Genomic DNA, 21431 nt, shown 5'->3' on the forward strand with positions numbered 1-21431 from the left:
AGCGGAGTGCGGCTCTCCTTCAGCAATCTCACAAATGCAAACCCTTCCACCCTGGTGACTCCTCATTAGTTACTGAATCTGACAGCATAATTACCGCAGCTGCTTCGCGCTTAGAATAAATAAATACGAAAGTGGGTGTTCAAAAATTTTTTGAGAAGGGAAATTCAGTCATCTAGACAGTCGGTAGGACAAGTTTATTTAAAACTTTTAGATTCTTATGTATTTAGATCATTGCAGAATGAGATAATGAGATAGTTGTCTTTCAGTCTAATTGAGTCCCTAAGCTCATGGCTGTTGGCTGTCACCCCTTTCAAACTTTGCTTTAACTTTCCTTGCTTTGGAAATCTGATCCTGGTGTCTCCATTTACTCCTCCTGGGCTGATAACCTGGGCAAGGCTCAGTGCACTGGAGTGCAGAAAAGTGACTTTAATAGGATTGAGGAGCTAAATAGCCTTTCACAGGAAACAAGATAATCAAATCTCTTTTACTTGCCTGTAATGGCGAAAAGAGAAAACACAAGTTAAAAAGCAAGCTTAGAGATGAAACTCTCATTTCAAAATGTCTCCGAATTTCCCTTGTCACGTGGTTTTTGCCCGCCTCTTCTGCTTCATCCGTCCATCAGCTGGAGCTGCTCAGTGCATTTAATTATTCAGGGTGCACAGATCCTCGAGACCACGCGGTAATTTTAGCTCATGTGTATGTATATCGGCTTCCCATCTTCAAAGCCCAAAGGATCACACAGTGCTTTAAATTGAAGTTGCTAACTAACATGGAGTGCACTTACAGCTCTGACTAGGGGCACGGTACATATGCATATCCGATTAAAGCGGATGATCTTTCCTTTTAAAATTAATTAGTGCCTATTTATCTTTTCCTCTCCCTCCCGCTTTCCATTCTCCTAGGACTGCATTTATAGGAACCCTTGCATCCAGTGAGCTAAAAGCTTTATAAAATAAACATCTGTTCAATCTGGGCTAAAGGAAACTAGTGTTAACCCATTGTGCAGATGGGGAAAGTAAGGCTTATGAAGGCCAAATTGCACATTACATTGAGAAAAAAAAGGAAGAAAACACAGATTCTTTAACTGTCAATCCAGAGATCAGACTCCCTGTTCCATCTTGTTTTAACTCACTCTTAGAAGATGAAGATAATCTAATTCCAATTTTAACAAAAACTTAGAAAAAGGAAAAATGGGGCCTACAATCTCCCTAAATTAGAAGAGCATTCACTTTTTCTACACTACCTTTCAGGATTGTTCACAGGCATAATTTTCATAGGTATGCTATAATACGCCATTTTGTATTTGAGTTTCTTTTAGCTTATGTCATAGCACAAAACACCTAGCCCTCCTGTTAATTATCATTTATAAGAATATTTATTTACTTGAAAGGAGAGAGATGGAGAGAGATCTGGAATCTACTGGTTCATTCCCTCAATGTCCATAACAAGCAGGCTGGGCCAGGTGGGAACTCTACTGGCGTCTCCCACATGGCTGGCAGGGACTCAACGCCTTGTGCCTTCACTTGCTGCCTCCCACACACATTACAGGAAAATGGAGTTAGGAACTCTGCTGAGACTCTAATCCAGGCTCACTGATACGGGATGAGGGCCTGCCAAGCAGCACCTTAACCGCAGCACCAAACTCTCGCCCTGTTGTTTGAAATGGGAAATGACCCTGTATACTCAACAGTCAATATGCCAATATTTGCCCAATTTTTTTTCCTGGTGTTTAAATTATTTCTTTTATTTTATAATTTTTAAAAACATTATAGGCCTTACTGAAATAAACACTTTTATTAATCTAGATTTTAGGAGATTTTCCCTCCCTATTCAATTGTGTCTCCGGATAACTTCTAGAACTAAAAATAATGGGTTGAAGGGTGTGACCATTTTTATGGCTCCTGAATCGTGTGCCATAAGGATTTTGCAAAGGTTGCCCCAATTTATGCCAGCATCATCGGAGAATCACTTTACCACTTGTCACTAGCACTGCGAGTCAGCAGGCTAAATGAACAAACAACAGATCTAACAGTCATTTGTGTTTACCGAATGCCTAGTAAAGCCATTTATCCATGTGCTGTGTGCTCTTTTTGCTTCCTCTTGTGTAAGTTGATATGTTATGTCTTTGCCTCATTTTCCATTGTTATTGGTGTTTTTCTTATACCAGTGTATGAGTTATAGAGTAAATCAAAAACAATAGCTGCCATTGGTTAAGAAATCTTAAAACTCAAGAGTGGCTGTGTAAGTTCTTATAGAAAAAAAAAAAGAACAGAGACTAAGACGGGAGTGAGGAAGGGGCCAGTGATTTTGAGGTGTTACACATGTCACCCGGAAACATGAGGGCTCTTGCCTGGAAGGTTTTAAAATAGATGGAGAGCTAGCAAGTTCCTATGCAGAGGGACGAGGGCTTGGCCGTACCCCTGGTGGGCTGTGGGACTTCGAGCGTTCTCTCTCATTCTGTTTCGGAACCTGTAATGTGGGGATGATAATCGCCACTTCACCCATTGGCACGTACAGTGATGGGCAATTTGTGCCAGGTGCCTGGATGTCCAACAGAAGGCAGCTGCTACTGCTCTCCTGTGGGTGGCAGGGACTCATTTACGCGATGAAGGTCCACAGCAGGGTGCCTCAGAGTCCTTCCTGCTCCAAGGCCCTCTGACTCTTTCTTGAAAGATGGACATTCATTTGGAGACTCTTACAGCCCAGAGTGCTAACACACTCAACCCACTTAAGGGCTGTGTCAGGACGAGGGAGTCAGTCTGAGGATCTACGACTCTTACAAGTGGCGTAGAATCAACAGATCTGACTCAGAACGCCCTTCCCTCTTCCCACGTTCCCCAAACCCTGACACTGCAAGTAGAATGGATAATAAAAGGAACACACAGACCAGGTTTGCAATCCTACAGAAGCATGCAAAATGCTAAACTAAGCTTATGAATACATGGTAAAGAATGCTTAAACTGGGAGTCCCAGCTGCTCCACTTCCCATCCAGCTCCCTGCTAATGCACCTGGGAAAGCAGCGGAAGATGACCCAAGTGCTTGGGCCCCTGCACCTATGTGGGAGACCTGGAAGAAGCTCCTGGCTCCTGGCTTCAGCCAGGCCCAGCCCTGGCTGTTGCAGCCATTTGGGGCGTGAACCAGCGGATGGAAGACCTCTCTCTCTGCTTCTCCTTCTCTCTCTCTATAACTCTGCCTGTCAAATAAACAAATGAATCTTTTTTTCTTTAAAGTCTACATTGTTGGAAGAACACAGATGGAGTAACAACTCTGATGGTGTATGAGTTAAGATTGTGCCACTGTTACTGAAAAGACGACAACCTCAGAAGGAGGTTGGGCAGTTGTAAGAGGAACATGACATTGAGGCCCTTCCCCCTCAACCATCTGACCCTCCTCTCTCAGGACCCACTCACAAATCACCCTGCAGCCCCACAGCGGGAGCTATCCTTACCTCCTCAGGACACTCACTCAGCCTTAAGCGGGATTACATGGTCCGAAGCTGTTGCTATCATTGTCTCATTTCCTTAAGGACGGGAAGCTCTTTGAGGGCAGGGTCCATGACTAATTAGCTTTTGTGCTGTCAATTTCACACCTAATAGACCCTCAGGAAACCTTCAATGAATAAGCAGGGGACAATGAATGTCCCCCACTGGAGTTACAGATGAGCAAAAAAAAAAAAAAGGGGGGGGATCCCGAACAGAACAGGGCAGCAAAATGACTAAAAGTGGGAGATACAGAATCTGTTATTTGGAAACAAAGAATTTAAAGGCATTGGGATGGAAGTGACTGGTGGGAAGAGAGATTGCTGGCATCTTCAGATACCTTAGAGGGGGAATACTAAAACAAGGCCTGAAGATATTTTATCAGGCTGAAACTAAGTTTCACTCAGATCAGAATGGGGTGATAGGAGGGAGGCCTGTGGAGAACTTGGGATAGGATCGAGGGCATTGCAATGAGCCCCTTGCCTTTTGTCCCTATGGGTATAGAAGTGCACGGTGGCGATACGACCTGTGGCACATGATTTTTGCAAAATTACTCGTGAAACAATTGCAAGCTTTTAAGTTTTAAGGTTTTTCTTCCCCCCTGCTCCTAAGATGCCGAAACCTGTTTGAAAGGAGAAGGGGGATTTAGTCCAGGAAGCAAGGGTAGAGACTCAAGCCTGGGATTTGGATAGCAAAATGGGACCAACCCAGGGAGAGAGAGACAGCCTTTGATGTCTTGACGATCAAGTACCATGGCTTAAGGACCAGACTCTTAAATCACGTGGCATTTACTGCCCCAGATAAAAAAATACTTTTCTGGATCAGTGTCTGAAGCTCAAAATGGCTGCGTTCCAAAATCTGTCTTAACTTTCCAAGGGTAACATTTGGAAGGCTTCCGGTGAGCACAGAGCGGAGCCAGTTTCCAGAAGGGGCAGCTTAATGATTTTCTACTCTCCCTGGCCACCGCCCCCACCCCCATCATTAAACAGTGTTCCTTTCCCAGAGCCCAAGTTCATGCTGAGGGCAAAGGGAACTAAATGAAGAGGCTGGACCTGCAGCTAAGATTACAGAGTTGCCAAGGGCCTAATTTTAGGTCGTGGCTGCCCCAGCTGCCGTCCGGCCCCGCTGGCTCAGCCACGAGGACCGCGAGTGTGCCTGAAACCTGGTGCCTGGGTGAGAAGCGCGCCTCCCTGGCCATCTGCGAAAGCAATTAGCTGGCTGGCGGGAGTGTTTTGAGAGGGACTCCCAATAATTTCTCCTCCAACCAATGTTTCTTCAGGTGTGCAAGAGTCAATAAGGGAGAATGTCAGGACTTGGCGGAAGTTCCCATGTGCTGGCCATGCTCATATTCAGGCTTTTCCTCGGAGCCTGGAATTCCTATGTGTGTGTGTGTGTGTGTGTGTGTGTTTTTTTCATGGCTGATAACCCTCCGGGGAATTTGCCCTGGCTCTAGACTGACTGCCACCACCTAGGGGAAGCATGGTTGTGGATTTCACAGCTTGATGAAAATGGATGTGCGTGGATGCGGGCAACGGCTTCATTTGGGGGGCATTTCTAAACCACGCTTTCAGCGGGATTTTAGGCTGCCCTTCCTCTCTCCACAGATTTCCCAGTCACAGGTTTCATGCTCTAATTGTCTTCTTCAGAGGGCAGACAATAAGAGCTGGCATCTTCCAGATCAAAGGGGAAATGGAATATATTTTAAAGTGACAACTCTGTTATCCTGCAGCCAGAATAATAAAATGATGTAAATATAAGCCCCTAAATGATTTCGTACTGAAATGCGACCAGGGTGCAAAAATCTCCCCCATGGCTATGATGGGGGAAACGGGGAAACTCTCCTTACGAATCACCCGCAAGAACGTGTCTTATTTTTTTGTACAATTCTCACCCCCAGGGCAGCCCACCGCAGGGATGGGGATCTGTGTCTCTGCAGCCGGGAACTGGGATCCTGGCACGTGCTCTCTGTATGCACAGGAGACTCCCAAGATGTTGCTCATTGAGTAGGGGCCAGGATGGTGGCACAGCGGGTTAAGCCACCACCTGCAACACACCCATCCCATTCCAGTCCTGGCGGCTCCACTTCCGATCCAGCTCCCTGCTAATGTGCCTGGGAAAGCAGCAGCAGCAGCAGCAACAGATGACCTAAGTGCTTGGGCCCTGCCACTCTCACAGGAGACCTGGCTTTGGCTTGGCCTGGTCCTGGCTGTTGCAGTCATCTGGGGAGTGAACCAGTGGATGGAAGATGTATGTGTGTGTGTGTGTGTGTGTGTGTCCCTCTTTCTGAAACTCTTTCAAATAAATAAAACAAATCTAAAATAAAAAAAAAAAAAAGAAAAATGCTCACTGCAGCTAGCATTGTTGATAAAGCTGCTGCCATGATGCTGGCATCCCAGGTAGGCACCAGTTTGAGTCCTGGTTGCTCTGCTTCCCTGCCCATGTGTCTAAGAAAGGATGGTCCAAGTGCTTGGGCCCCTGCACACGTGGGAGACCAGGAGGAGGCTCCTGGCTCCTGGCTTTGACTTCGTCCAGCCCCAGCAGATGGGAATATCTTTCTCTCTCTAATTCTGCCATTCAAATAATGCCTCCCTGAGTACAGCATGGGCCCTTGGTGAGGACCGCTGTCATGAAGGTGTACAAACTGGCCCTAGCAGCTTCTCTCTCTCTTCCCCTAATTTTCTTTCCAATTTTGCTGGTAGCTTTGCTTTTCCTATCTGCTCATCCATGTCCTATGAACCTGTCCCTATCTGCATTTCTACACCCCACCACCACACACATGCACACACGTGTGTGTGTGTACACACGCTAACACGCAGCCACACACACACACACACATACACACACGCACACAAACATCTCATCCGCCGCCCGCCCGCCCCTGTCTCTTGGCACCGGCCCTTTCATCTTCTCCCTCAGGGATTCGAGATGTCGCTGCAGGAAGTGCTTGTCCGCCGAGGCAGCAGCAGCAGAGCCCTGTGGCTTTGACAAACCTCATTTAATTGGGAGGAAGCCAGGAGAATTTGAAAGAACTGAAACATCCACGAAACTCCTTTTATCAGGCATAATTTAAACTCTGCATGGAAAAACCCCTATATGTATAAAGAAAAGTCAACTCCCCCCCTGCTGTGAGCACTCCTCAGCTCCCCCCCAGCGCAGGCAGGCTCCTGTAAGATTCCATCTTTTCATTTTTCTAAAAGTGTCAAAGTAGATTTGGGCTCTGTGGCTGCGTGAACAGAGAAGGAATACAGATGGTTCTCGCTCTCACGCGCGCGTGCATACACAGAGACACACACACACAGGTACACACACACACAAGCCCATCCACACACATACACGCACACACCCAACCAGGCCCCCTCTGTTGGTGGCTTTGCTTCCCACCCGTTTCTCAGCACACATCAGTTTGGACAGTGATTTTCTTCCTAATTACCCTTTGTCAGGCAAAGCTGGGGCCCCGGGGAAAGTTGGAGGCTCTGTAGCAGCTCTCAGGTTGCGGAATAATAGAGCCTGGAGGAGGGCTGATGGGAGAAGTTTCTTTAAGTGGAAAGAAGGATGTGTGTGTGTGTGTGTGTGCGTGCGCACGCGCGCACGTGGATACCCAAGCGTGGACACTTGTATGAAGTGGTAAAAGAAGTCCCGAGCCAGAGAGAAGAAAGCGGACAGCCTCAGCAACTCAGAGAGAGGGCAGTGGGACTGGAGGGGAGGGGAGGGGGCGCTGGGGCTGCCGTGCGGGCAGAGGCTCACCACGCGGCCTGCTGAGCCGTGTGTTCCAGCCCCACGCCACGCTCTGCCCCTCTCTCCTTGCAGAGCGCGTTTCAGAGTCACCTGCAGCCTAATCCATCTCGCTGGCACGACTCTAGCCCCTGCACACGGGCGCGCTGGACACGTGCCGCCCACCCCACTCGGATGCGGGCTGCTTAGATATGATTTGTGCGAATGTGTGCACACGGGTGCCCTGTCGCCTCTCCCTCGGCCTCTTCCCCGCCCACTTCATGAGATCCTTGAGGCCAAGGCCAAGGCTCTTGTTTTCCTCAACTTTTTATAGCACTTCATGTGTTCTTGACACTTAATGGCAACTTAATAAATTCTAATGACTGGCTCTTCATAGCGGGTTAAGTAAGACATTAACCTCAGTTGTATGATTATGGTTATTTTTGGAGATCTTAAATGACTCACTCAAATAATAATAAAATACCTCCACGAGTCCCAGACTTGGAGCTTCGAACGCAGACAGGACAGCGATGTGGACAGAGCCCAGCTGCGCTGCAGGAGCCCTCAGTCTGCCTCCCTCTTCACCCAGCTGGCCCCCGGGCGCTCCCTCCCCGCTGCCTGGCCGCCTCCCATCTCAGCGCCCTCTCCCTCCTTCTCGCCTTCCTCTGCTCCGGCTTTAGGACTCCCTCAGACTGTTCTCAATGGACCGCTGGATGTTTTCAAAGAAACCCCAGCTACGGTGGCCCACGGCTCCCACGCCCGCTCCGGGTCAGCCACTGCCCACATCCTCCGCAGAATCCTTCCTGGCCGTGATCTCAGAAACGCGAGGAGAGCGCCCACCACGTGGTGGCCGCTCGGCAGACGGCAGATCCGGAGGGCGACCTCCAGCCCAGGCGGTGGCGCATCCCCGGGCAGGGGCAGGGTAACTTGGGTTTCCCCGTGGACGGCCAGCCTGGGAGGACGCTGCCCTGCCCCCAGCGCCCCACGCCGGCACTTCCTTCTGCAGCATCGTGTTACCCAGCAGGAAGGCCCAGCTCTCCTCTCGTGACATATCCATGTCGCCTATCAGCTTACTCTGGATGGAAAGAGAGAAGGGGCTTGTGAAAAGCTTTGGTTTGGCTTGCCCTGGCAGACGCTGGCTAAAGTAAACAGCTTGGAGGAGGCGACTTTGATCTGCTCCAGGCTCTCCATGGAAGTGGGGCTACGGGCAAAGTTTGCTGCCTTGCAAGAGGGTCCTGACCCCCTCCCTACCAGTGCTCTGGAGTTCTAGTTCTCATCTGAACCTCAGGCAAGAGGTTGTTGTCCCCCTCCGGGCGGGGAGAGGAGCGGAAATCATCTTCAACTTCATTTCTGGGGGCAGATTCTATGGATGTTCTGGTGTTGAGAAAGAGAAATCACTTAGGATGCCAAGACGTTACACATAGGTACAGGTAGACAGGTGCACGCCCAGATGTACACACACACACACACACACACACACCCCGCACCACTCACCATCAGGAAGCTGGTACAGCTGGGATGGCAGCGCACTGAAGTAATCGTGCCCAAGTGCTTCCTGGGCAGAGACGCGGGCTCTCGGAAAACCCTTCAGCATCTGGGAGGCCAGGTCTTCCGCTTCCGGAGCCCCGCCCAGCCTGCAAAAGTGGCAAAGCAAAAGAGGGTTTCTCCAGCAGCCGCCCTTCCTCTCAGAAATCAAGGGGCAAACCCAGAAAGCAGAGGCTATGGCAGCTTAGAAGGATGTTTCAAGGCGCATTTTCTTGGGATGGCGCAAGTGGACAGCGGCGGGAAAAGGAGCCCCATACTGAACGTCTTCCCTGTCCCCCACCCTGGGACTAAAAGGAGGTGGGCAAAATCTCAGCATCCCCGCCCTCCACCCTGTCTCTGGGCACCCTGCACACATCAAGGGCGCAGAACGATCAGTACAGACACAGCAATCTATACTCGCAGCAGCTCTGACCAGGGAAAAGCCAGGTGGACAGCTTGTCCCAGGCTGGGGACAGCACGTGGAGGATCCTGGAGGGGGGAGGCGAAGAGAGGCGGTTCTAGGGGATGACGCCTGGGGGGGGGGGGAGGGATGCTGAAGCTCAGTTCCCGACAATTGTTAGCCAACTGGCTTCCTCAGTGCAGAGGGGAGAGAGAGAGAGAGAGAGAGAGAGAGAGAGAGAGAATGAAGTACCCAAGTCCCGGGGGGACAAGTCCTCAGGGTGATCTGATGTTGAATGCACGACTCGGTGACTGACGCTGGCTCTGGGAGACGCCCAGCAAGGCTGTATCCCGGCAACCCTCACTACACGATCCAGCCGCAAAGCCAGGCCCTCCAAAGGTGGGGAGGGTGGTGGACACAATCAGGCCCGCGCTAGGAACAGGGTGAGCCTCTCAGAGGGCCGGACGGTGGGGCCCTCGTGAATGGCATGAGCGCCTTTTCTGAAAGACGCTGGAGGGTGCCCTCTGGCCCCTCCCGCCATGTGAGGACAGCCCAAGATGGGGGCCATCTGTGCGGCAGACACAGCCAGCCCAGAGCCGGAGTCTGCTGCTACACTCACGGATCGCTCCGTCACCCAAGACTTCTCAGCCTCCAGGCCTCCAGGCTTGCTGTTACATGGCCTGGCCCAGGCTAAGGTACTGTGTTACAGCAGTCAGAACCCACACAGCTCTGGGATGGAAGGAAGCAGTCAGGGAAGGCTTCCTTGAGGAAGTGGCATTTGAACTGAAAGCTGAAGCTTTGGGGACAGGCGTTGCCTGCAGAAATCTGAGGTGCTCGGCAGGAAGAGGGGTGGTGGCGGGGAAGAGAATGCTCAGCAGAGAGAATGAAGGCTCCTCAGCTGGTCTGGGACTAAGAGGCAGGGAGGGGCAGGTGTGGGTGACACTGGGGAGGGTGAGGGGGTGGGGTAGCCTGCAGGCCCGCGGGTCTTCCTGTTCCCTATTTACTCAGCAAGTGTTTGAAAGTCTTGCCAATCATTTCAGGCCACCCCATGTGCACAGCCCGCAGAGAGGGTTACAAGTGCAAGCCGCAAGAGACAGGATGATGTGGATCCTGGAAAGCAACCACAGGCCTCATGTCTGCCATTCAGAATTAGGTTGCCCGGCCAGGAAACACCTCAGCAGATCCCCAGTCAAGTGCAAATAGATGGGCTGACTTAGCGTCAAATACCCCAACACAGAGCAGGGAAGAGCAGGTACGCTTTGCCTTCCAGGTGCCAGGGTGCAGGGATGCTGGGAGAGTTGCGATTTGCTTAAGATTTGCATGTGATTTGCATAAGAAACTTTCTGGTGCCTATTTCCCATGACATAAAACTGCTTGTCCAAGGTAGGAAGCTACCTTGGCTTCCTAGCCAGGTCGGAGAAGAAATGTGTAAATCCCCAGCCCTCATACATTGCCAGGTCAGTTAGGGGAGCGAGGGAGCTGGGTATAGGGCTGCTTATGAGCTGATGAAGGGCTGGCAGGTGTATCTTGCAGCCAGGGCTCCCGGTCCAGGTATTTGCAGGCCCAGGAAGCAGGGTGTGTGTGGGGGGGTGGGGAGTGGTTGGAGGGAGAAGGCTGGGAAAATCTCATGGGAAAAAAACCATAGCTGCTCCGTCCACACTATTGGGCAGGAGGGTGGGGGAGGGGACGTGTGCCCAAACTGGAGCTCAAATCCACTTTGTGCAGCCTCACAGACTTTCTGGTTAACTAGGAATTTCTGGGCTTTGCGGGGAGTGGGGAGGTGGGGGGGGCAGCGTGGCTGTCGGCCATCGCCACCCCAATCATCTACGTCTTCTCTCAGGCCACTTGGCCGCTGTAACTGTGGCTTAGAACCACTCGCTGATGAGGATCTGGAGCCGCAACGTGACCTTGTTTTCCCTTAGTCCGTGCTTAAGCAGGGGTCTGGGGAAGCTGATGGAGGTACTAGGGGCACCCCCTTCCTTGTAAGCCGTGCAAGTGAATTTGCCTCCCAGCACCTGTCCACAGAGGCCACGCGTTAACACCGCAAGCCTCGCGAGGTTCACTCCTGAGCTCGCCAGCAGTGTCTGGCGGTGAGGAGAGCCCTCCCACCCAAGCAGCGAGAGGGTGGGAAAGGCAGAGACTCCTGGGACGAACCTTTCTTTCTAGCTGCATTTCAAGGAGAGATACGAGTTCCATCGCCAACATAATACGTATGCCTTGCAGAACACTCGGAAAATTGTATCCCACACGCGGGGAGGCCCCCCTTTGCTCCAAGACAATCACTATCATTTTGGGGTTCACTTTTCTCTTTAGTCCATTACTTTGATGCAGATTACTTTTTTTGTTGTTTCTTAGGAAAAAGGGATCAAGCTGTATGCTTTTATAGCTTACATTTTCCACTCGACTGGATCATCTTCCTGCGACTCGGTAACTCCTAGGGTGCTGTCTTCATGACTGTATCACACTGGGATACTTGGGCCTTTTCTGAGCTGTCTCCTTGTTGCGGGGAGAGGAGTACTACTTGAATCACATGGTGCCAAATGCCCTCAAAGAGAACTCTTGGTGTACACGTGCCGCGATTTCTTCAGGATAGATTCTTAGAATCGAAAACCCCTCAGGGTTAACAGCGTGGTTCAAGAATTTGATTGACACTCTTCTCTAGAGAGTCATAGCCATCTCCATTTCTGCGAGTGGCCCAGCCCGTGTCCACTCCACTGCAGCCGGCCTGACCTGCCACAGGCCACATGGCTTATAAAAGTCACTAGAAGGCTTAAAATTGGGCAGTGAGTCTAAAAGGTGTGATGGGTGCTGGGACCTCTCTATGTAATTTTTAAAAATTCAGGATGAAAATACAAACAGTAAGGCTAAAAGGAAAATCAGGCTCTGTGACTGCACGAAACACAGTCTACCAACCCAACTCCCAACACATCTCAGATCTCAGGCGCTCAGGGGTCTGAGACAACCGTTTGAATTTCTTAACACAAGCCAGCTCTCCCACTCCCCGTGCTGCCACTGGTCTTTGTGGTGCAGAATGAGGCTGCCACCGTGAGCGAGACAGAGTTCTGATTTTTTTTCCCCTAGAAAGAAGAAAAGGGCAGGGATAGAATGCATACTTTTCAATGCTCTCAGTTTAGGATGTGGCCGTAAAGTAGACGCCCACGAGAAGGCAGCCCTCTGTATCTGCCCGTTCTGCAGCCGGGACTCAACCCACTGTGGATAGGAAATCAATCTTGAACAACAAAAAAATTGCATCTACACTGAAATGTACAGACTTTTTTTCTACAAGGAGCTTCGCATCTGTGTAGTTAGATACCCAGAGGCGGCTGCACATCCGGCCCCAGGAAGAAACGCCCTGGATAAGCTGTCCTACAGTTCGTCCGTCTAAACCCTGAGTGTGTACTTATTAGGTCCACGGTGAAGAGGTCACCGTCACAGCTGTCGCAAGGCCCTGAGAACTGCTCCCGGGCCTGTGCACGGTTCCACTGCTGCTCTGTAGGAATCGGGGAGGAAAGCCAGGGACGCCCCGGCTGCTCTCGGTCCCCCACACTTGCGGCTCATTCACTCAGAGACCCGAGGATCAGGCGAGGCCTGTCTCCGCCGCTAGCTTAGCTGGACAACCCTGAGGATGCTGGTGAACGACTCTGAGCCTTAGTTCTCTTTGGCACAGGCACGTCATTTGGAAGGATTAAAGGTAAACATGTGGGGCTGGTGCTGTGGCGTGGTGGGTAAAGCCGCCACCTGCAGTGCTAGCATCCCACATGGGTGCTGGTTCAAGACCCAGCCCCTCCACTTCCAATCCAGCTCTCTGCCGTGACCTGGGAAAGCAGTGGAAGATGCGCAAGTCTGTTTTATTTTTTTTAAAGGTAATCATTCTCTTATATGCAGCCATCTGCTGGGCACACAGTACACCTCCCACCTAACGCTAGTCCTTTCCACAGGGCTTAGCATTTTTAACCTAGGCTAGCACCATCTAACATCACTTCCTGTGATAGAGTTATTCCGATGTCTGCTCCATCCAATATGGTAGCCACGCTCACACATGGCTAAGGAGCCCTCAGAATGCGGCTAGTGCAACTGACCAACCGCATTTTAAATTGAACTTAAAATAATTTAAGTAGCCACCTGTGGCTCGCTCTAGACGTGACTCTTTGCTTTGAAGACTTGAACTGAGAGAAGCCAAAAGTGTGAACAAAGGCAAGCAGAAATTGCCAGGAGCAAGGGAATGGGTCGAGGTGATGAGTGTCATGGGGATATTCAGAGAGTTCAAGTCCCGCTCAGCTCTGGAAGGAAGGGCTGGGGGCAGAGCCACGGGACAGCAGCAACAGCAGCAGCAGCAGGTGTAACTGTGGTTTGCAGGTTTGGAGTTACCATTGATTTTGGAAGCCAAGAGCAAAAGGAAAGAAAGCCAGAGACGTGCTGAAGTCCAGATCTCTCCAGCTCAGCATCAGTGAGCCACGGCTGGCAAGCAGTTTGCCCATTGTGGCTGAAATGGTAAAGAGCTGTTCCCGGGCACCTGACTCCAAATAATGGCGAATTCCGGTTACCGGTTACCGCAGGTCCCTCTGGGTCAAAAGGCCTTTGGTTGTCCAGAGTTCCACGAGCCCCCACGTGCTTCACTGTGTGCGCCCTGGTGCTCACTGCACGACGTGGAAGCCTTTTAGAGCGCGTGAGCAGGGGGACAGGGGAGGCCACCGCCACCACACTTCCAGGCGAGGATGGCGGTCACGTGCTCAGCCGGGATCCGGGCGGGGGCAGCCCCTCCCCCCTCGCCGTCCCCTCCCCACCTGCGAGAGTGTGTTTTGCTTTGACATTTGAGCTCGTTTCTCCTGTCTCTGATGTTTTCCCCACTGCCCTTTTTGCCTCCTCACTGAAGCAAAAAGAACAGAGCCTCGGCTAATTACTCTCAGATCAAATAATACTGGTTATTGTAATTGGTCACTGTCCGAAAACAGTGCCGCTCTTCTGGGCCCCGACGTTGCCTGGCACAGCTTAGTTAGCTAGCTATTCCCGGAATGTCTCTATTATCTGTTTTACTCTGCAAAAGAAAACTAGGGATTTGTTGAAAGCTGGTAATAAAAGTCTGCCCTGGTCTGAGCCGAGACTGGGTAGAGAGGGCCTGGGAAAGCATGACCTCCATGAATCAAGTCCCCCTCCAAGGGCCACTCAATGAGGTTATTTGGTTTCTCTGTGTCAGAGAAGAATAAACCCACTAGGTTTGCTCGCAGGCCAGTGCACCCTGGTTCTCAGGGCCTGGGCCGTGGCGGAGGGGCACACAGCAATTTTAATGACCAAACTCACTGCAAGTGAAATGGTTCCTAGGGAAAGACGGAACAGACTCACTCCCAGGGGTGCTGGCTCTGGCGGGGGCGTCTTCCCACTTCGAGGGGCTCAGGGGCTGCTGTGCAGGGAGATGACCCTCCAGCCTGCTTAAGGGTGACTTTCCAAAGCGATGCCCACCTGTCACAGACGTTCTGAAGGCTCTGAGGCTTCGGCAGGTGGAACCATTCTGGAAATGCACATGAAGAAACAAACATGCATTAGGCAGCACGTGGGCTAATGAATGCCTTCCAAGGCCACATCTCCCAAGTTCTGGCATCTGAATGGGGTGGGTTTAGGTAACCATTATGGGCTGAACTGTGTGCTCCCTCCCCCACCCCCACCCCCACCCCCACACCTTCCATAAACACTCATGTTGAAGCCCTAACTCCAAATACTTTGAAAGTGTCTATGGAAATGGGCTCATTGCAGACGGGATGGGTTAAGATGAAGTCGTGCGGGTGGCCCAGGTCGACTGGCCTTGTCCTGACAAGGGAAGAGGATGTGAACACACAGAGGTGGGAGCCATCTGCAAGCCAAGGAGAGATGCTGCCCGCAGCCCTCAGAAGATTCAATTCTGCACACGCCTCCATTTCAGCCCGCCCAGCTTCCAGAACTGCCAGGCCATACGTTCGGTGGGACTTGGCAAGTGCAACCCCGGCAAACTGATAATAAAGGTACTTCTAAAAGTTTGCAGAAAAGCAAAATTCAAGAGCTAAATTTATCTTGGTGCAAAAAATAAATTGAAATCCAGGCACAATTTTTTTTCCTACTATGCCTTTTTCCATGAACTTTTTGAAGACCACCTCCTATTCAGAAGAGTCAACATTTATTTAACACATACAGTGCGGAGCATGAACTAAGTGCTGGGGAGAATGTAAAAGAAATCTCCCTCCCTTGCCGACTTTACAATTCATTTGGGAGAACAAAGCAGACATGCAGGCATGAAGTCATGCCACAGTGTCTCAGAGACTCAGACACAGTGGAAGGGGAGGGGCTCGTTTTATGCCACATGAAATAAAAACGGGAATGAATCCTGGTTGGAATAATCCAAAGTGGGCGATAATAGAAGTTAGAATTTTCTTGGGCGCACTCTATAACATTTACACTTGGGTACATGTGTTTCTATTATCCCTGGCATTGACAGTATTTAACCCACTGTTTAACCCCAACTGCACCGACTCTGAAAGGGAACAATTTCTCATTCACGGATTGAATGCTTTCTCTAGGCAAGGCCTCGGGAGGGGCTGTGGAGGATGGACGCTGATGCTGCTCCTCACCAAATCCCCCATCTTTCCCACTCCACTCTCAGAGAGCAGTTCAGCTCTCGCGTAAAATGATATTGCTGGCTGGTATTTGTCTTAGGTCGGGAATGATGTAATTGCTTTGGTCTTAGAGATCTCTCCTCCCAGCTCCTATACAAATAGGATAAACCAAGACTGTGTATCACAACGAAGAACTTAGTCATAGTTGGGCAAAAGCTTATTTGGAGAATACAGACATTCGTGTTGGGTTGTGCATAGAAAGACTTGGGAGATCCTCAGAGCATAGTGGCAGTGCAAATGGGTAACCACGCTTTCTGCTTCTATGCCTGTTTTCACACAACTTTATTATATGAATAAAAGGCATATGTAACCAGCCCTTGCCATCAGTTCCTAATCCCTAGGTTCTGTGTTCAGGGATTTAACCAACCGTGGATGGAAAATACAAGTATTTGGGAAAATACCTGCCTTGGGGCTTGTTTCCATCATTCCCTAAAGAATACACAAAGCAGCGATTTGCGTTGTATTACGTCTTCTAAGTAGTCTAGAGATGATTTAAATGATCCGGGAAGATGTGCGTAGGTTATACATATGCAAAGATGACGGTGCTTATCTAAGAGACTTGAGCATCTGTGGGTTTTGCTATCCATGGAGGCCGAGCCTGGAACGGATCCCCTGTGCCTAGCGAGGGACGACTGGATTCCTTTGGAATTTCAAAAGTCAGTTCAATTAAGAATTGAATTTATAGTACCAAGAGTTGTAGGGTGAAAGCAGTGATCAAAGAAGGCGATTTAAGCTGGGTTTTCAAGGTCAGATGCAATCAAGTGTGGACCACTCGGCTGGCACTTTAGAGTCCCAGGTGGGTATTAAGGGAAGCACTTGTATATACAAGCTATTTAGTTTCCGTGCAGTATGATTTTGGCTGAATTCAAAATAGTCTGTAAAAGATAAGAAGTGGGCATTTGTTTAACATGTTTATTTCCAAAGTCCCTTTCTGCTGCCTGTTTACAGTTCTTCCCTGACCAAGCAAAATTAGGATATTTCCTCATTCTGTCATTTTGCAATTTCCAATCAACATAATGAAGTCCATTTAAACCCTTTCTTGTCTTCTCTTTTTCCTTCTTAGAGCTCTATGTGCTGTGGGTTTTTTGTTTGCTTCTTTTTTGGCCATGAGTATTTTGTCAAAATTAACATTATGAGAGAGAGAGAGAGAGAGAGAGAGAGAGAGAGAGAGAGAAGCACTAACAGCTATTCTACTCCCTAAATGCCTAAAACATCGAGGGCTGGTGAGAGCTGAAGCCTGGAGCTGGTTACGCCATCCACGTGGGTGGCTTGCGCTATCACTGCTGCCTCCCAGGGTCTGCGCTAACAGGAAGCTGAGTCAGGAGCCGGAGCCAGGAATCAAACTCCGCTACCTTGATCGAGGATGTGGCATTGTAACCACTGGGCTAAATGCCTGCCCCTGGCCTTTCACTACTACCTGTACCTCCATGCTGTCCTGGAGCCCGCGTCAGGATGGAGCCCGCGTCAGGAGTTAGCTAAATGGGCACATGTGAGGGTCTGCCGACTGACTGTGCTGCTGAGGCTCAAAGCAAGCTACACCGATCCTGTCTGCCCTCAGGTCCTCAACCTAGGCTGCAGGTCGGGGTCTCCCCACAAGGATGCCGAAAGAGCTCAGTGAGGCAAGGATCATGACTTCTCTGAGCATTAACCAAAATAAATCCAGTTTGCCTTTCCTTCCTCTTTGTGTTCCTTTAAAAAGTGACGGGCAGTGTAAACAGCAGGGCTGAACCCCGGACCTGGAGTTTGAGTCCCTGCCCTGCCACTTATAGCAGCGGTGTGACCTGAAGGTGTTGCTTAGCTTTTAACTGGGCCTCACTTTTCCCGTCTGCAGAAGGGGGCTAACATTACAGTTCCTGCGGCACAGGGCTGAGAGACCCAACACAGCAAGGATAATCCACGTCTTTCCTCGTTGTCTCTTTTTCCTGCCTCTTTCCGTTGCCCGTGTGCCATGGTTCTCTCCCTGCTCTCCCAGATTTCTGCCTTGTGGCTGTCCTCGGGAGCCTTCTACAAGGATCTCCCTCTACTGAAATTCTAACTTGCTCTGAGCTCCTGTTCGGATAAGCCTGGTTTGATTTCTTCTGGATCCTCGGCAAGAGGTGTGTTTCCTTGCTGTTCGGCGTGGGAACAGAAACACAGACTCAGACTGATTTCCTTTCTGCCTCTTATGAACTCGAGGACTTGAGGGAAATTGCTTCACCTCTCTGGTTAAGTAACTGAGCAAGTTTCCAAGTCTGTAAAATGGGCATCAGTGCTCCCATTGTTGGGACGATTGGGTAAGGTGCGGCAGGTCGCATTGGAGAGGGCTCCGTGAATGTTGGTCTCCGGCCTTTTCTTCTTCTTCTTCCCTCATTTTATACTTTTTTGTTGTTGTTGTTTTTTATTTGACAGGTAGAGCGCCGCTATGGCTGGCGCTGCGCCGATCCAAAGCCAGGAGCCAGGTGCTTCCTCCTGGTCTCCCATGTGGGTGCAGGGCCCAAACACTTGGGCCATCCTCCACTGCCCTCCCGGGCCACAGCAGAGACCTGGGCTGGAAGAGGAGTAACCGGGACTAGAACCTGGCACCCATATGGGATGCTGGTGCCGCAGGCGGAGGATTAACCAAGTGAGCCACGGCGCTGGCCCACTTCTTCCCTCATTTTAGAGAGGTGGCGTGGTCTAACCATGGCAGAACTGCTCATGAACCTCACCTCGGGGACTCCACAAGCCAGGCCATCCTGGCTCCGCCCCCCTGCTGCTGGGGAGGGTCCAGGCGCTGGTTAGCTGTGGTGCGGTTATTTTGTCTTTAATGGTCTCCAGATGTTTCCAGGGAGGAGCTAAGATTAGCAGAGGGGCTGCCGGCCCAGCGCGAGGGCAGGCTCGGCCCTCACCAGCGACACGCACACGTCCCAGAGGCTCATTTCCTCCCGTGAGGTTGCAGTGAGATTTCCATTCATCAGTGCACATGAACATTGTAGAACGCGGTGTCTGTCACGTGCTTAATATGCCGCTCGAGGGTGTGAAGGAGCAAGCAGGACAAAGCAAGAGGACTCTATTCTCCTAAATTCTACCAGGACCCGGGAGTAACTACCTCCTGAACTCGGGACAGATTTGTGCTGACTCTCCCCACCCCCATGTCTATTCTGTAGCTCCATGAGCGGGATCGAGGGGTTGATGTGTTCAGGGTCCACCAGGGAGCTGCTAGGAAGCTGAGCCCGAGCCCAGTGCTTGTCTGTGGCCACCCTCCCACTCTGATGCAGATAACCTGACGCTGAATGACCTTGTCTCTCTCCCATTGATTTTTCCCAGTAGTTAAGCTGCAAGCGATCAATGCGAGAATGATCCACAAACAGACAGGCATTTTACACAGCGCCATTTCAAGAGGAGTCTGCTCCTCTGGCCTTAATAGCTTCTAAAAATAATAGGTCTGGAGGTAGCTTGTTTCCCTTCTCCTTCCAACGATAATAGTAAATTATTACACCAGATTTTTCTCCATCTCCTCCTTCTGCAGCTCTCTTGAAAAGAGCTCTCTCGTTTGCGTTCAATTGGAATTCAAGGCAGGAAAAGCCATGGAAGTTGCAAAAAAGTAAAGAAGCAGAACATTTTAATTTCCAAACTAAGTGGGATGAAATGAAGGATGATTGCTGTCGCAGTGAAAAGCAGTCCCTTTTCCAGAAAGGATTTAGAAAGCTCATTTCACAATGGACTCAAGTATGGTAACCTTAGTCAACAGAGATTTGTTGATTGATTGATAAAACATCCCTGGGACCATTTGGAGTCTTAGCTCAAGGTAAAACATTTTCTAGTTACTACAGACTTGCCACGAGCACCCTAAGGTTATCTTATGCTGTGGTCTATGAACTACATCTCTGGAATTTCCTGAATACAATACATTCTTGAGATACCATATGGTTAAATAGTTGATAATGTTGCTGGCCTTATTTTGCTATCTCAAGCAGTAACTAACAAACCTGTAGCTCTGTTTCACCCACCTGCACCTCACCCCTACCCTAAACACACACACACACACACACACTCATCCCTCCCCCTGCTGGCTCCACTCTTCAGGGAGCTGACACAGAAGCTCCCTTCAGCCTTTGCCGGGCTTTAGATCCTTCCTTGAGTTACTGGGACTCTATGAGATGATGCTCTCACCAAGGATACTCCTTGACATTGAGTTTGGTGCTGCAACTCATAGTTTCTGTGGCTTCTAAGAAAATACCCCATCCCCTGGATCCTGTTCCTAAGGTCTGTGTCAGGAAGGGCAGGTGGAAGGATTGGGCGCAGTCAGGAGTCGCCTTTCTCAGGGCCAGTACCACGGCGAATGTCTCCGCTGCAACAAATGACCTTCGAGCCATAGCCTGAGCATGCTTTTCCGCAGTTATCACAGTCAGTGATGCATCATTTGACATCTGTCCTCCCCTGCAGTCTTTACACATACATGGGGCCATCAAAATGTTCACGCAAAAAGCATGTCATGAAAAAACTGCATGAGTTCTAAAAATGTTTCACATCAAAATTAACTTCTGTTAAAACCCCACTATTCCATGAACTTCTTGAAGTTCCTTCTGTATGGAAGGGCTACCACATGCAGTTGTTGGGCTCCACAATGAGAATACACAGACACGGTACCTGGCTCTCCCCCAGCGAGCTTATGGTGGGGTTTCCATGGTATTATTATTTATTATGATTTCCTTGTCCTCTTTAGTCCTTTTCCGTTTCCAAAGGCTCCTTTTCCTCTTCCCGGCTCTTCAGTGTGGGATTCCATCCTGGCCTTCTCTCCTTTCTCTGAGCACTGCCCCCTGGGCAATTGAATTCACACTTGGAGCTTTAAATACCTCTTTAAGCAGATGACTTCCAATTGTGTATTTCTGGATTGTCCTCTTGTAATTACAGGCTTGCATTTCTCACTGATTTTCAGATATCTCCATTTGGTGGTCCTGAAGGTATCTTAACTTCACAATGTTGAAACCTTCTGGGTCCTCACTACTTTCTCCCTTTATTGCCTAAGGCAGTCAATAGCTCTATCATGCTCCCACCCGTCAGAGATAGGTTTCTGCCCCCAGCTCAGATCCTAGCAGTCACGCCTCCCACTGACCACCTCCTATATGCTTTGTAGATGTGTCCTCTTCTCTCCTTATCCCTTGCCACTGTACTGCTGGAGACTTGCGATTTGTCTTCTAAAGCATTGCCACTTTGCTCTGGTCTCATCTACCATCAACCCAATTCTACATGGAGTCTTCCAGCAACTTTTTATAAAACTAAACTCTGTCATCTCATGCCCTGGTAAAAAGCATCCAATGCCCTCTCTGTGCTTATAGGTCGAAGTCCAAATCATTAAGATGATTACCAGGCACTTCCCAATCTGGTCCCCATTTCTACCTTTCTACCTCTAGTTAATCTGGATATGTGGCCCAGCACAAAGGCAACATTCCAATTAACTTGAGCAATTCATCTGCTTTGTATATTATCAGATCCAGTTATGTGATGTTTAGTGAAGTTTCAGTCCACGATGGATTGATTATAACAGCAGCCCAACAAGATGAAAATGGAGCTGAAAACTTCCTGTGGCCTAATGACGTCATAGTAGTCCAAACATCACAGCGCAATGTACTATTTATGTTTGTGGTGACTTACCATGCTGCCAGTCATATGAAAGTATAGCACACACAATACAGGATACTTGATAATAAGTGACT

General features: G+C 49.8%; 1 protein-coding gene across 5 annotated transcripts in view; it reads right to left on the reverse strand.

The window, feature by feature from the left end:
- The window catches only part of CDK15 (cyclin dependent kinase 15), a 105257-nt gene that overhangs the window by 7973 nt on the left and 75853 nt on the right, over positions 1-21431 (reverse strand). For all 5 annotated transcript variants that reach the window (XM_089330061.1, XM_051849290.3, XM_089330060.1 and 2 more), the window contains 2 exons: positions 14573-14621; positions 8686-8825 (listed from right to left, as the gene is read on the reverse strand). In XM_089330061.1, coding sequence (XP_089186187.1) covers positions 8686-8825; positions 14573-14621 — 189 coding nt within the window. The remainder of the gene's footprint in view (positions 1-8685; positions 8826-14572; positions 14622-21431) is intronic.

The sequence above is a fragment of the Oryctolagus cuniculus genome, chromosome 3 (genome assembly GCF_051225735.1).
Source record: "Oryctolagus cuniculus isolate XC-2025 breed Fujian yellow rabbit chromosome 3, ASM5122573v1, whole genome shotgun sequence".
Lineage (NCBI taxonomy): Eukaryota > Metazoa > Chordata > Mammalia > Lagomorpha > Leporidae > Oryctolagus > Oryctolagus cuniculus.